Consider the following 16,366-nt stretch of genomic DNA (forward strand, 5'->3'; position numbering starts at 1 on the left):
AAGCAAAGCACACACAGAAAATGAAGAGGCATCTGATGCAGAGAGACAGAGAGAGAGAGCATTTCACGACAGCAGAATCCACCCACATCCACGCTCTCGGAAGACTGGATGTGGGTGGGGAATGGTGGGTGCAGGCAGAATGTCGGACCTCGCTTTTTTGCCGCTGTGTGTGAAAAGATGCGGTGTTGTCCCTTGTGGAGTCCCTTATTGGGGGTCTGCTGTGGGTGACCTCAGTGGGTGCCTGTTCACTCTGTTAATGGAGACATGATGAAGCATGAAGTGAGCTCAGCACTGCAGCACACAGGCACAAATACATACACTATATATACTATATGTGTGTATACAGTATATATAAATATACAGGTAACATGATCCACTGTATATCCTAACAAGCAAGCCGCACTCTTAACACTTGCAACATTCATAGATGAAGCTGCAGTTATGTTAATCCTGCTTTTCTAATTCTTTATAAACCTAGAAAACTGACTAATATGATCTGGCTGAAAAGCTAAACGCAGATAATGATATTTTCAGATGCCACTAGAATAAATTCTGGCTGCATTGTTGTACAAACTGAGACTAAGGCAGAGTTATCCAACCACCAACTGGTGTAGGCATTTGATGACTAGATCCTGTAGGCTTAAGCTTTCCTTAAGCCTAGAGAGGTTTAATGTGTGCTGCTCACTGACCCTGCTCAAGTCTTCTTCTCTGGAGGAGCCCCCAGAGTGGTGAGGCAGCGTGCGGTGCTGAAGCTGTGGAGACAGAAGTTGGAGGCTGCTGGCTCTGGTGGGAATGCCCTGTCCCACTGCCAGTGCCTCATCTGTCCCATGTGTCCTCTGGTGGTCCCTCCGTACATACATGGAGTGGCGGTGAGGCCGCTGCTGAGAGGAGAAAGGGCTGGTGTATCCCTGGCCATAAGCCAGAGGGTCATGTGGGGCGGACAGAGAGTGACCATGGCTCCTTTCAACGCCACCCTCCCCAGGGTCCAGGGAATCTGGTGACTTGGCCTCTTCTGACGACTTGTGACGGGTGGAGGAGCGCCTGTAAGAGGAGTCCAGAGTGTTGCTCTCTCTGTCAGAGCGCATACTTCCTCGTCCAACTGTGCCAGGTCCCAATCTGTCTACTCGGCGGGCTGCTGGACTGCCCGGAGCTGTGAGGTCAAGGCAGCTTGAGGGAAAATAGCGAGATGTAGGCTCATCAGCATAAAGATGTACATCATTCAAATTTCCCACTGACTTGGCATCACTAAGAGTGCCATAGCTCTTGGACAAGTTCAGGTATGCAAACTTAGAGGAGGATGGTGTGGAGCTGTGGGACTCCATGTAACTGTGTCGACTGTGTTTCTCCCCTGACTGAAGTGTGTTGGTTTTCCCCTCTACAAAAGAGTGGCGGTTCTGCTGTGAACGGAAGTTGGATTTGAGGTACTTGGCTCCAGGACCCTCAGACACCTTCGATCCCAAATTAATCTCAAAGTCACCCTTGCTCTTGGCTTCGCCAGGACTGAGCAAGTGAGGCAAGTTGCTGCTTGCCAGGTCCATGTTGCAGGAGGTGGAGTGGTTAAAAATCTGCGGCTGGTAGTTCTTGGGATGCAAGGTGGGGCTGAGGTTGATTGCTGAGGGCATGTTGCCATTGAGAAAGCCATCATTGTTGGGATGGAGGTCTTCATTCCGGGGCAGACTGGAACACTCTCTGCTGCTGGAGCGGTGGCTTCCTGAGCTCTTTCCACCATGACTCCTAGTTAAGACCATAGAGAAACATCATTATTACTAATTTGACTTGCAATAAAACATGGTCCCTATTTGGTGTGCTCATGTAATAGAATTTAGTTCGAAATTATGTACTGAGTACTGCCACCATAACAGATCCAGAAGTGGTCATGTGGGGCATTCCACACAGATTCATCTTAGTAACCTCAATCTTCCTAGTGCGAGCAAATTACATAGATATCTCTATATACAAGATTATTCTGTATGCAGATAATTTGCTTTGTTAGTGAAATCTAACTCTTGCCTATTTAACAAATCAGAGAATTTAACTTTCAGATCTTGATTAATACATTTTGCAGCATTGGTATTTATTGTAATTTATTAATGACTAATACATGAAGGGCTGTGCAGAGCATGGCAGAGTTTAGCAGATGGTAGATTGGCGACTGAGTAGGGACAGGGACAGCTAGGTGGATCATTGAATTGACTTTGAGTTTTATGTTATTGATAAGTTGCATAATGTAGCTTTAAGTTAGTTGCCCTAAACGTTTTGTATGACTAAGATACAATACAGATGCAGGTCTGCTTCCAGATATCTATATTATATCTGTATATACAGACTGAAGTTGTTAAGAAAATCAAACAGGATTCAGTACATACAGGTTCTGTGTATAAATACCTAAATGGCTATGTATCAGACTTGTTACAGGTGTCTGAGCACACTAGAGACAAACAGAGTTATATTATTGCACATAATAAAAATGGCACCAAATTACAAAATCATTTTAGTATGTGGGGATAATTTGCATGTCAATATATAAAAATAATCTGGGTCTGAATCCTTTCTGAAAGGGCAAGACATTCTTCATAAATGTGAATAGACAGTGACTGCTGCACATATAATGGTTCTCAGGAGCAGAAAACATCGATCACATTTAGCATAAAACACATTAACTTATATGTATGTGAACAACAGGGAGACACTGCCCAGTTTACACTAGTTCTAGTGCTCACTACTGACCTGCTGGGGGTGGTGTTGTCTCCATGGTGAGGTTTTCTCTTGGAGGAGCGTACAGGTGTGGGTGTGGGTGGGCCAGACCGTTCCACAAGCCGCAGGGTCTGGAAGGTGTGGTGGTTCAAGCTTTGCTCTGTGAGAAAGCGTTCTGTTGGATTCAGCAGTAGCAGGTTCTAACGCAAAAACACAGAGGGAGCCCGTGAGTCTTCAAGATAACCCGAACATCAAGACTCCACAGGCAAACTGAAACAGTCATCTGTTATGGGTGACTCATCACTATTATTATAAAAGCCAGGCTGCTGCAGCTTTTAATTGAATCTTGCAGTCACCAAACAATGATTTTTGACATTTGATTTTTTCTTACTAATAAACTGACTCCACAGACTTAAGAAAAGCTGCATTCTGTGTGCATGTACTCGTAATAAAACCTCTGAACTCACCTCTGAGTGCAGCTATATTTGACACAACTGAAATGTATAGAGGAAGCAACTTTTTCTCACAACAGTTACACTTTGCATATCATGAAGCTTCACGTGACCAATTAGCAAATATATTTAGTTCAGTTCTTAAACTCAACTCCACAAAACCTGGTTAGTAAGGAAAGAGATGCCTATTCTGGTTGAAGTCAATCCTAGCATGACATTATGTTAGTGATGAGTCATTATCTGTTGGGAAAAGCGCAATAGCACAAGCTCAGCCCACATTCTTGACATGGAGCTCCTGTTTACAGTGCAGACACAGCTATAACAGCAGTGCTGGAACCAGGATATGAGCTGTGAGATGCTGAAGCAGTGAAGAGGCCTCAGTCACGACATAAACACAATGAAACTGATGCAATTATCAGATGTCTTGTTTAGTATGCTTTCATAATACTATGTGAGCACGGGGAAAAAAATGATCAAAAGGTAAAAATAAAAACATCTCCTCCGCAGAGTAGTGTTGCCAGTTTTTCCAGACCTTTCCAGATCCTTACCTTGAGCAGGTCCAGCAGGCCTCCGCCAATAATTCCCAGGTATCTTCGCTCCAAGGTTTGGGGGTGGTTCACAGCAGGAAACTGAAACATGAGAAAATAGAAAATAGAACAGTCACTCAGAATTGAAGAACAAATGTCCACTTGATAGATTATCAAATATCCACTTACTTTGTAGAACGATGAGCAACATTTGCCATCTGTACTTTGTGTTGAACAGAAAATATGAAATGAAATTTAGAAAAATGTTAATATGTATTTAAAATGTTATTTTCAGCTGTATGTCAACAGTAGGTTAACAACATACATGAGCTTTATACTTGGTAACTTTGATTTTTTTTTTTTTTTAATTGCATATTTTTTTATACTTTTTTTGATTTACTTCTAATTTGACAGGCAGTATTAGTAAGTGAGAGTTATCTTTAACTTGATCTTTCTGAACAGTGGATCTTTTGTGGCAGTATGTGTCACCGTGCACGAGTGACCAAACTGCAGTACTTTTCCTCTGGCTATTGATCAAGTTATCAAATCTAATCAAGATTTACTAACACTATGATGGCTTTTTAAATGGCAGTTTCTTCTGAGGTTACCCTGCAGATGCTTCAACTAGACTACACTTACACAAGATCAGTGTTGCATGTGATATATTCCCCATCAAATCTTCCTCATCCTTTCATTTTGATAGAATTCTATTAGAGTATTGTGAATCTGCCAAAAACATCAAGAAGCTGTTCTTTTCAATTCACACATATCCAAATGTTACAGAAGGCCCACTGTAGATGGCCAATGTGCTACAACAACCTTCAAATATCCTGTGTTCACTCACAAGTGTTGCGTGGTTTCTTGGTGGTCTCCTGCATTATTTCTTTAAAAATATTTTTTTTATGGCAGCTTTAAACATATTTCTCCTTTTTTTTTTATTTGTCTTCTCTGCTGTTTTTAAGATAATTAAGGCTGTAAGAAGACTGGGCTTAAAAGTAAATGTCCACTCACTACTGAAGTTTGCAAGCTCTGTAGTAAATGATAGAATGCACAGAAATGTGTAAAGAATAGACATTTTCCCTGAGGTACTAAATGTTTATTCAAAAAACATTCGTGTCAAACATTTGTCTGTCTTAATAGACCCAGGATTTTACGGTCAAAAACCAAATTGCATCTATATATAAGATGGAGTCCAGACAGGAATTTATGCTCCACACCACCAAATTTTCCTGCACCCATTAATCATTTTTTACACCCACAAATGTCCAGATAAGCAAGTCCTTATCAGCAAGCATTCACTGGGAAGGATTCACAGAGGGGCACTTTTCAAGTAATAGATATATCCTAAGGCGTGGGCAGGGAAGGGAAAGACAACCCAGGTCTGTTGTACCACCAGACTGCTACAGAAGACTTATCACAGCCTTCTTTCACAGAGCATACAGGATACATGATACACGATGAGTCATTGTGATCCAATCAGTCACGGCGCAACAAACTAAGCCAGGAAAAAAAAATAAAAAATCAAGAAGAGTGCAGAGACACAGTGGAGAAAGAAAGTAAATAACAAGATAAAAAAGAGGAGGAGGCAGAAAGAAACCAGATATGATCAAGTGTCAGAAAGAGAAAGAAGCCGTGATAAGAGCAACATGAAGGGACAGGTCAGCAGAGAGAAGCATAGTGAGGGTGGGGGTAAGGCTTGTGAAGTGTGACTTGACATTACCCGCAGCCCATGGAAGCGAGGATTGTTATAGAAGAGTTTCATCTGTTCTGGTGGCAGGGGTCCCAGCACTTTCTGGATGGTAAAGAGCTGGTCAATTTCACTCTCTCCTGGGAACAGAGGCTGTCCGTCACTCAGCTCTCCTAAGATGCAGCCCACTGACCACATGTCCACTGCCTTCCCGTAAGGAGCTCTGGGACCACAGATTTAAGGGATTGGTGATGAAGGCCAGCCATTAAGAATGGCTACTAACAGGATATGTCATGTATATGCAGTACTGAGTTCCCCTATCCCCTGTGGGTTGCTGAATAAAAAAATACCAGACGTACCCAAGTAGGAGCTCTGGAGAGCGGTACCATCTAGTGGCCACATACTCTGTGTAATTGGCATCAGTCCCCTCAGACAGATTACGTGCAAAGCCTGGCAAGAGAAGACAGAGGAAGACATATAGTATAATGAGGACCTTTTGAAATGCTCTACATTCTCAGACACCTAAATGTTATTTTAGCTGGACATCTCTCTAGACGCTTGTTAGGAGTCAAATGTATAAGTTATAAAGTATCTAAGTTTGAGAGCAGTACTCATATATACCGATCAGCCACAACCATAACACCGCCTGGTGGTTTGAAAATAAAATGTATTCAATATGTGTGAACTAATTAATGCTGTAGGTTAACCACATACCATTACATAAAGTGGTTAAAATCGCCTCCACCTTTACCAACAGTGATATTTGACCCTTATTTTTTTGCTAATTACTGTACATGTTTTGCCATAATTGGTATTGTTTAAAATACATTGTTTTCTTAGTGAAGTACTTTTCCCATTGTATGTCAAGTGTAATGCAGATAAGAGGTTGTGTATAGTGTTGTAAGGAAGAGAAATTTTGGCACACACTGCACAAGCACTGATGTTAACATTAGATACAATTTAACATATATTCAAATTATAAAGTTATTTTTCACAAATCGATTAAAAAATTTGACTGAAGACTCATAAATACAAAAATTCAATCTGATGGACTAAGGACCAAGTTTACAGTCTGTGAACCCAATTGAGGCGCAATTTACAGTTTGGGAATTAGGCTATAGAAATAATATTTGTATTGATTTGACGTCGTTAATTTTTGCCCCTTTTGGACATTTAAAAATTAATAGTTTATATTAATATTAACAAGTAACTTTACACTTAAAAAAAATAACTGTAAAGGAAATAGTTTCACCCAGCCAAGAAACAGTATAAAACTACTATATCCAATTTTTGGTATGTGTTTGTTACCTTTGGACAGAGTCAGACTCAAAGACAGTTTTCACTTGTTTCAAGTCTTTGAGCCGATTCAGTGGAAAGATCTAAAATCATATCAGTCTTCTCAGTTAACTCTATTTTATCTAACTGTTATCATTTAGCATTATTCTTTCAAACTTCTTTTACATATTTACGTAAAAATGCAAATCTATTTTTGTAATCCTGAGACAGATGTAAACCTGTAAATGCATAATACTGTATCACAATCTAAAATTTGGAAGAAATAAGCTTATTTGCTGTTGAGGGGGGCTCAGTTGGTAGATTGGCTGCCTACCAACCATTTGGTTGGAAGTTCACGCCCCGCTCTTCCTGATCACGTGTTGAAGTGTCCCTGGGCAAGAAACTGAACCCCTAACAGCCCATTCCCATTCCCAGCTGCACAGTGCCAGTCCCCAAGCCCACCAGAAATTGGGGAGGGTTGCGTCAGTGAGGGCATCCAGCGTAAAAACTGCGCCAAATCAACATGCGGCCAAATGATCCGCTGTGGCACAGGGTAAACTAAAAGGCCAAAAACAAAAGCTTATTTGCTGTCGAGAATGAGCTAGACTGGATCAGAAACAAAATCTGCCTACCCACATCTGTAAAGCTCATTAATTTACACCTTACTCTTGCTAATCTGTAGTTAAACTAACCACTTCCTGGCTGTAGGTTCATATTACATTCACAGTACAGACATGAGAGTGGTGTCATCTCAAGTCCTTAGAGAAAGTGAATAAGAATTCACAAAATGTCAAACCAGAAAGTAACACAACTATCAACATTTAAGACCTTGTAAAATGAATGATTAATCTGTCTACTGAGAAAAAGCAAAGCTAAACATGTAGAGCAATAATAAACGCTCAGTGAAAAAGGTAAAAGTTGTCCATTTGAAGTACACATACAGCATAAGCTTTCTGTGTTCACTTGCTTGCACTGATATTCAAAATCAAAACAACACACCATAAAAATAATGTAAAGTACAGTAAGACATTGTTCCAAATGTAAACATTCACAGTGTAGTCTGCTTGCCCTATGTCTGTTTTATTGATGTCTTTGGCTAACACAGAGCAAACAGCAGGTCTTCAGTCTCCCACGCCAGATTGTCTACATGACGTGCCATGACATGCCTCATGTTTTCTAACACATTTCATTAATTGAGATGAGAGAAGAATGCACAGCCGCAGCCTGAGAGCAAGGAGAGAGGGCTGCGCCCAGAGCTTTAGATAGCTGGACGAAGCCCACCTGCTGCACTTGCGAAGACCTAGTTTTAGCCAAATATAGCCTCTGTTGAAAATAATTATTTTGCATCACAGCTATGACTGCTTAGGCACCTTTCTTACAGATGTCCCAATGTGAGTGTCCGATAGGAGTTCTTACCAAAGTCACATAACTTGAGGATGTCATCAGAACTGATGAGAAGGTTTTCTGGCTTTATGTCTAAGTAGACAAAGCACAAATAGGGGAATAAGTGATATTAAATGGACATTATCATTTTATCGGTTCTGCCACATGTTCAACTGTCTGATTAAGTAAGGTAGTTTTTCATATTCAAAATCTGATACCATCTATTCTAAAACTCTATTCACAGATTGTAAAGACAAAGCATAACTTATACATCAGTTCCCTTGATAACACTGTCATACTGTATTTGTGCCTGGGTATACTACAGGCCATTTGGATTCCTGCTCTGTTGCTCTCAGTGTGCCAAAAGCTCACATGGGCCATCTGGTTTCCTGCTCTGCTGCCACCGATTCACCAAAAGCTCAAGGCTCGTAACCGAGCAAGAGAATGCTCGGTTGCAACACATCAGACTACCTTTTAAATCACTATCAGACATATATATTTAAATTTACTGTATATTCTGTAAATGCACAGTAGTGGTTCTTCTGTAAGCACAGATGGCACACGGGGATGGAACAGTGGTAAATACTGCACTCTGTAGACAATGCAAGAGCCTCTTCCTGCTAACAGTGTCTCTTGTCTGCCTGTCTCACTAACAATAATGTCTCCCTTTAACAGCTTTTATGAAGTGTTTAAGAAAAGGAGAGAATTTACCCCGATGAACAATGTCATGCTTATGGCACCAGTGGATTGCTTTGATTAGCTGGTAGATGTAGCTACGTGCTTTCTCGGTTGGCACACCATTGGGCAACTCCTCAAGCAGCTCGAGCATGTTCTAAAAGATAAGAAACACAAAAAAGAATTGAGATGACAACTGCATTAGGTTGAGATGACAACTGCATTAGGTGACAGCAAAGTTTGTGTGGACCTCATTGAAATGTGCCTACCTTCTCAACATACTCAAAGACAAGATATAGTTTGCCTCTTCGGCGGAAGGCCTCTTTCAACTCAACAATATTCTCCTGCTTGAGGGTGCGGAGCATCTTAAGCTCCCGTAGTGTTGTTTCTTTAACCTCCTCATTTTCTGGATAGAGGTGAAACACAGGGAGATACAGGGCTTATATATGTAGTGGTAATGCATCCCAACAGAGAAAAAGATGATGAACAAGACAGCTGAAGACAGCCCGCTTACCTTCACTGTCCTTGAATTTCTTAATGGCCACAATTTCATTGGTCTCCTGCAATGAAAACATCGCTCACAAATGAGGGGTACTTTTCATGGCTTCTGTCAATATATTATGACATTAAAAAATAGAAAAATTGTACAACCTAAATATGCACCCAGTGAGATATAGCTGGATTGCAATTTTTTGTCATATTAAGGGGTCACAAGCATAAAAGGTTGAGTGGCACTTATCTAGCTGAATAATTCACTACATTATGAAAAAATACTGCAAAAACAACATTGCTTTCAGGGATGAGTGACACAAAAAATCCACAATACATAGAGCAAACAATGAAATGCAGAGCTAATCACCACGGAGTCACTGTTTTTCTGAGACAACTCTCACCGACCCTCCCTAAAGTTCTCTGTGAGAGATGCCCCACCACTAGCCCAGTTTCTTGACGTGTCCTAGTTAGGCCTGGTATTTCTGCCTATGGCTCAGAGCGGTGCTCCAATTCTCCCTCACCCTCAGAAAGCCAAAGGCAACACAGCACCACTCCAACATGGATCTCAGTAAAAAAGAAGTCTTCCTCCCGGCATGAAGAAATATAAGATGACTCACAGCAGGGTCACATGTATGAGCATCACTGTACTGTGCATACACAAGACAGCCTGTGTGAAGGGAAATGATGTGCAGTAGTGTACAGTATAAATTAAATAGTCTGTTATATGTTTAAATTTTCTTCACTAATAGCAAACATTTTAGTATTCAATAACTAATAGCAAAATTGAAATCTGATTGGTAGCTAAGAACGTAACAGAAAACTTGAAACTTCTAAGCATCAGTGTTATGTGGTGCAAATCTGACTCTTTTTACTTACTAGCAGTCATCTCACCACTTACTTAATTAAATTAAAACCTACACATACACTTATTTATTTATTGGTGATTGATAAATATCTACATACAATTTTTCTATGACATCTCCCAGTCTCTGTAGCAATACTGTGAATGGAACTGAAAATACCAGTTACAGTAACTTCCAAAGATCTTAATTGCACCATGAATGGAACCAATGCCAATGAAGTTTTACATTTTACATTTTGGTAAAAGACTAATTCACATTCCTCTGTCTGTATCCTACAAGTATCCTAGGTAACTTGAACAAATAGGTGTATTTTTCTTTTAGTGAGCTATATGCTGGAGATACTTTTTGGTCAAGGGCTACTACTTTCACTAGGCACCAGCTGGCAGTATCTTCATATTTAACATGCAGTCATAAGAGTGATATTATTTTTATTTAACAGTAGCAAGAATGTAAATTCTGTTATTTACAAATCAATATATTGATCTGCCCAAAAAATGTTGATTCTTAGAAAAACTGGGATCTCTGGGTACTCTGGTTTCCTCCCAGAGGTTAATTGGTGACTCTAAATTGCCTTTGAACTCTCTGTGTTGGCCCTAAGATAGACACCTGTTCACGGTGTACGCTGCCTCTTGTCATATGACACTCGGGATAGGCTGTAATGGATTGATGAATGGAAAAGTGAAATGGCTCAAAAGTGACAACTTCTGGTAGCCAAGGCAACCTTTTTCTTTGCTTCAGTTCGCAGAACACTAGTAACTTAAGTCTGTTAATGTTATTTCTGCTTCAACGACAAAAAGCATTTTGGTCAAAATGATAACCGTATACACTAGGTATAGTATAAAAATATTAATTCCACATTTGCATTGATCTCTCATTTGTTCAGTCAAATAATGTAATTGTTCAGGTTAACATCAGATCAGTGCACAGGCAACTCGGAATGTTTCTGTGTAGTGTTTTACTTTAAGCTCTTTGCTGGTGGTGACGGGCTGTGAAGCTTAGAGAAAAACCCAGCTGGGAAAATGATTTACAATGAACATGCTGCCCCCTCTCCCACAACCCGAATGGCATAGACCAAACACAATCAAGACCACCTGTTTGGTACTTAAAGCTGGGCACAGGAAAGCGAACGAAGGGGACAAAAGAAAAATAGGTGTGCTACAAACTAGTCTAACTGATTTAAACAGCTATTCAGCGCTGGTCTCTCAGTTTCTAGACACACTACAATCACTACTGCTACTGCAGATACTTTCAACCAGGGAAAACATCTCAAAAACATCTGCTGTGATGTCAATTAAGTCGTGATTAAATCTTAAGGTGTAGGATTCTTTTTCAGTTTTTCACGATTCCCAATAGAAACAATGATACATCGGTTTTATAACTATGTTAATGTCACCCACTGAAAATGATAAAGACAGCAGATTAATTACTAAGTTATTCATTCTTCATTGTCTTGATTAAAACGGTCATCTCACGTGTCTTCCAAGGCACAGTTAGTCAGTGGAGGATGGAGTCATAAGTGTGCGTCATGCTGTTATGTTTTTCATCCGGTTAGAATTACATGCTGCCAAACTTCTGTACCAAACTACAACACTGAGCCCAGCATTAAGGACACTGGTTTTGTGTCAAGACTTGCAGAGTCTGTGCAGAGTCTTTTAAGATCAAATTAATAGAGCCCATGTTATGTTTCTGTTTGCGCTGTCCAAACACAGAGATCAAACATGAACTGAGAAATCAGTCTGTGACATTTGTTAATAACAGCCTGGTGGATCTTTGGGAGGATGAACACACAGTACAAACCCAGAAGGAAATTGGTGGCTGGGAAATTTGTACTTACAAATCACTAAAAAAGGTTTTTGAAGATGTATTTCAATATTAATTTTTAATTTCTTCTCTAAATGGTTAGATAGGGAAGCCTTGGTCAAAACTGTAAATATCGCTGACAGCCAGCTGACAGTCTGCACGTCTGTGTCACCGTGGATTATCTGTAATTGAAAACATTAAAATAAAATGCAAGATTTAAACTGTAGCTTTAAGAACCAACTGCAAAAATGCCAGCCCCTCACATTTATATTTTCCAGGTCAGCCTTTTTATTTGATGACAGATCCTTCTGGACACTGGTAATACCAGACTTGCATAAATCTCTTTCACATTGTTTGATCAGACACTGAAATACCAGTTTCCATAGAAAATCTTTGTTTAAAATTTAAAGCAGGGCTGTTTAGCCATCCATTTTTAGTGCACGATTACAGAAATAATTGTGTTTGCAGCAAATACGGCCAATGTGCCTTCTGTTCTGTTGTCCTTCTGTTGGCAGTATGGCTCTTTCTTTACCTTCTTTAGACTGCTTTTGCACTTTGGGTTCTGTGTTTTCAATGTATTCTGTCTAACCTGTAGGTCATTAAAGCTGGAGTAGGTAACTTTTGGAAAACAAAATTACTAGAAATGGGTTCTGAAACAAAGAATCTTCATGTGCAGAGATGGGTCCAGAACAAAGGCATTTGCTTTTGAATGACTTTTTTAAAGAGGCACTTCTAGCCAGTCAGAGAATTTCTGCAATTTCTGCTTGACTAATACATTTAGTGCTGGACAAAGTGCTGGACAAAGTGCGACAAAGTGTAGCAGAGTGCAAAAGAGTAGGGAGGAGGAAGGATGGGGCAGAGTGGACTGATATGCTAGTGTTAACACGAGACATTAAGTTGCCTATTGAGCTTTAGTTATACATTTAAGATCAAATATCCTACACTGTGCTGTACATTTACACAGCAGTCCCAGAGATATGTCTTTTGGCCCATGGAGCAACTCTTGGTAGCAGGCTGTTGAACCAACACTTCAGTAACAAAAAGACAGCAGCTAATACTAATATGATAGCAACAGAAAAAAAAACAACAACACATAAGTAACTGCAGACAGCTCCTATGGGCCTGAAAATCAGAGTGGAGTCAGCAACATAATGCAGAAAAAGGTTAATAAAAATCGCAAACAAAACTAGTGAAAGTGACGTTGGGTTGTGTCAACTTGTGTATGGTTTGCGTTCAGTTTAAAGTGCAGTGCGAGAGGACAAAGCAGTGTTTATCACAGTGCAATGTGACTTTTTGTTTTATTGCTCATATTGTGTTGATGTTGCAAACAATTTTTTGCAGCCCAAGTACAGTATAAGGCACAAATAGATAACTAGATCAACATTAACTGCTGCAGCGTAGCATCTGTTATCAACTTCAATGCATCCATGCGTTTTAATCCTAAATGGCAAGATGGCAATTTTAGCTTGTGTGGTTCAGTGTAGCAATATGGATGTAGTTTACCTTATAGAGTATATATTGACAAGTGACAACCCCAAAGGGTTTAAACTAAGTACATTCATTCAGACTCTGAAGATGTTTAAATATGTAGGAAAGAATAACATAATAAGGGTTGTCTATCTGTATATGTCTCTCTCTGTTTGCCCTGAGATAGACCGGTGTCCCATCCCGGGTGTACCCTGCCACTCATCCAATGACAGCTACGATAGGATGGATGGCAGTGAATACTAGATCAGTGAATTGAGTGCAAACCCATGCAGAATAGTAACGTAATGGTTTACATTCATTGTTAGGGTTATAATGTAGTCACCTATAACTGGACTGAATTTGTCACTAATTGTGGATCAACAGGTGGAACGGGCCTGACAGTCTGCCCTCGAATTAATCTTAAAATAGTCTCCATCTGCCAGGGGACAATGATTTAACATTCAGACAAGAAACATGTGTCCCCTCTTAGATCTCTCTCTGTCTCTCTCTCTCTCTTAGATCTCTCTCTGTCGCTCTCTCTGTCTCTCTCTCTGTCTCTCTCTCTCTGTCTCTCTCTCTGTCTCTCTCTCTGTCGCTGTCTCTCTGGCTCCTGATAGGACCAAATAGACAAGTGTTCCTTTCAAGGTGGCCCATTTAATGCTAGATGGTAAAGTCCTTTTTCCTCTCATGTCCCAGTTTCTGTTCACTGGGTGCAAAAATAACTGTTCCCTGCAAAGGGGGTGGACAGACTTTCTTCTCAACTAAATAAATCTAGTTGTTACTGACAGCTTATTTAGGAGGAACAAAATTTAAGCCGACCATGTCTATTCTATTATCTGCGGAAACAGTGCTATTGGTTATGCAGCCACGCTAAAATAAAACATAATTCAGAAGAGGAACATTTATGATCAAGATAGGACAAACAACAGATGACTGAAGAGTGGTGAAGAGTGGTGGTGACTCACTTGATGCTACATGGCAGCTCATAAAACAGAGATGGGCTTAAAAGATCTTGTCAATACACTAATTAGTCATTTTGAAACAATGTGGTATCTCCATTTAACATCTCAAAATCACAAGCAAAAGCAATGCAAACATAAAGGAATCATTTCCTGAAGATAATGGATTTCTTGTCAGCGTGCAAAGTGACACAGAATTAAAAGATAAATTACCCATGAGACACATAGCACAGCAAAGACAAGTGTAAAGTTACTCTGAGTTCTAATGTTTGCACATACTGTATTACATGTATACACACACACACACACATATAGGGGACATCACAATAGGTGTTTCTTAAATTCATTGTTGAAGAGAAACAGCTGCTGTGACTCAGCATTTTTGAGACACTAATGACATACTCATTTGCAAATGGTTTCTATTGACCTTGCGCTGTTTTAATGTAGTTGCCTGCTGCTTGAGATGATCTTGTGCCTGCATTTTACATAATGTGACCATGTTTTACAATATAATGTAGAGTAGAAAATGAGGGTCTACCTTCTGCAGCAGTGTTACTAACATCAACTGCTATTAGCAGCTGAAGAGGCGCTAATTATAACAGTTCTTGCACAGAGCACTGGGATGTTATTATAGTTAAAGTGAGACTTTATACTGGCACATTTGTCCTTATAAAAATGAAAAGTTGAATTAATAGCTAATACAATGCACATTTGATTAGTTCAGAACACTAAGAGGTTTTGCTGCAACAGTCATAACTGGTCTGAAAAGACATATTGTTAGTGTCTAATGCTAACAAGCTTTTAGCTAAATGGCTACAACTGTACAACTTACAATACGAGCGACTTTATCAAATTACTCCACTTATATCCTGGGGATAGTTCTCAAACGTTGTTCACACATTAATGTCAGTGTATTGTAGTTCTGAAGTGTGTGTAGAGAAGCTTTGCTATTCCCACTTTCCAATATTTACTGCACACTAAGGTAAATGAAAACAAATCCTTATGGCAGCTTTATATTTACCAGACAGAATGGTATCAAATTGCATATCTCACTCTAAGCAAAAGACTGAATATATTTCCCAAAATACTCCTTTGAGACTCACTGCTCTTGAAAAATTTCGCCAATAAATTTGTTACCATGGAAACGTCAACTTTCTGCTACAAGACAATGAAGGCTAGTTCATTAAAACCATAGAATAACTTTGCCAAAATTTGACCAAAGATCTTCCTTCTGTATCTGCTGCTGATAAATTAGTCTAAGCCCATATAAACTCTCTTTGAAGTGTAGATGTGTAATCCTTACTTCAAACCCAAGTTTGTTACTGTAACTGGCAATTGCAACCTCAGGAACAGAGAGAAAAGGCAAGTTGAAAGGCCAAAAAATAAAAAAAACATTTATCGCTTTCCCTCAAGTGTGGATTAAGCAGTGAAAGATTATTCCTGAAACGTTTGTTCTAAAACTGTATTTAGAAGTTCAAAGAGAACCGGGTTTTCAGAGAAAATGAGGAATTTCAGTGACTCATTTACTCTTTGATACAGATAAGTGACAAGGATGTAGTAAAGACTTGATTAAAGTTTTATCAACTTGATTAGAGCAGAGGCACACACAGTACCACACTATCTGCCAAACAAAGAAAGGACTTACAACAATACTGTAAAACCCCTAAAGACCTTTATATGTGTATGATTCTATATTGGTTGTCCCGTTTGAAAAACAAAAACAAAAAACATACCACAGACTGGTTAGATGCTGCTTCACCTCGGCTGAACAAGCTTACTAAGAATGGCTCCATGCTGGCATCTCTCTTTGGCCCTCAGGGCTTTTGTGAACCTGAACCATGCCAGGAAGATACAACCCCACACCAAGAGCTGCCAAAAGCCTTCACTATAAGAAGAAAGCATTGCGCCTGTATGCTCCTACTGGCATGTGCCACACATTTTCATGCTCACTTACTAATAATAGAATGACTTACTAACTAATAAGGATGAGTTAGTAACTTAGTTACTAATATAATGATACATCTGATATTATGGTGCTTTTACCTGCTCTGTAGAAAATATCCAACTGTCAAAACCGCAAGGTTTACATTTC

The 16,366-nt window shown here is 39.7% G+C and overlaps 1 protein-coding gene across 10 annotated transcripts in view; it reads right to left on the bottom strand.

Moving 5' to 3' along the window:
• The window catches only part of LOC137131853 (cyclin-dependent kinase-like 5), a 41,283-nt gene that overhangs the window by 13,279 nt on the left and 11,638 nt on the right, over positions 1-16,366 (bottom strand). For 8 of the 10 annotated variants that reach the window (XM_067513665.1, XM_067513670.1, XM_067513666.1 and 5 more), the window contains exons 4-13: positions 9,208-9,253; positions 8,963-9,099; positions 8,730-8,850; positions 8,052-8,111; positions 5,720-5,810; positions 5,394-5,583; positions 3,695-3,775; positions 2,728-2,894; positions 690-1,734; positions 149-250 (exon numbers count right to left, since the gene is read on the bottom strand). In XM_067513665.1, the coding sequence (XP_067369766.1) occupies positions 149-250; positions 690-1,734; positions 2,728-2,894; positions 3,695-3,775; positions 5,394-5,583; positions 5,720-5,810; positions 8,052-8,111; positions 8,730-8,850; positions 8,963-9,099; positions 9,208-9,253 (2,040 nt within the window). The remainder of the gene's footprint in view (positions 1-148; positions 251-689; positions 1,735-2,727; positions 2,895-3,694; positions 3,776-5,393; positions 5,584-5,719; positions 5,811-8,051; positions 8,112-8,729; positions 8,851-8,962; positions 9,100-9,207; positions 9,254-16,366) is intronic. The other 2 variants (XM_067513668.1, XM_067513667.1) reach the window with 1 other exon arrangement.

This window comes from Channa argus, chromosome 8 (genome assembly GCF_033026475.1).
Source record: "Channa argus isolate prfri chromosome 8, Channa argus male v1.0, whole genome shotgun sequence".
Taxonomy (NCBI): Eukaryota; Metazoa; Chordata; class Actinopteri; order Anabantiformes; family Channidae; genus Channa; species Channa argus.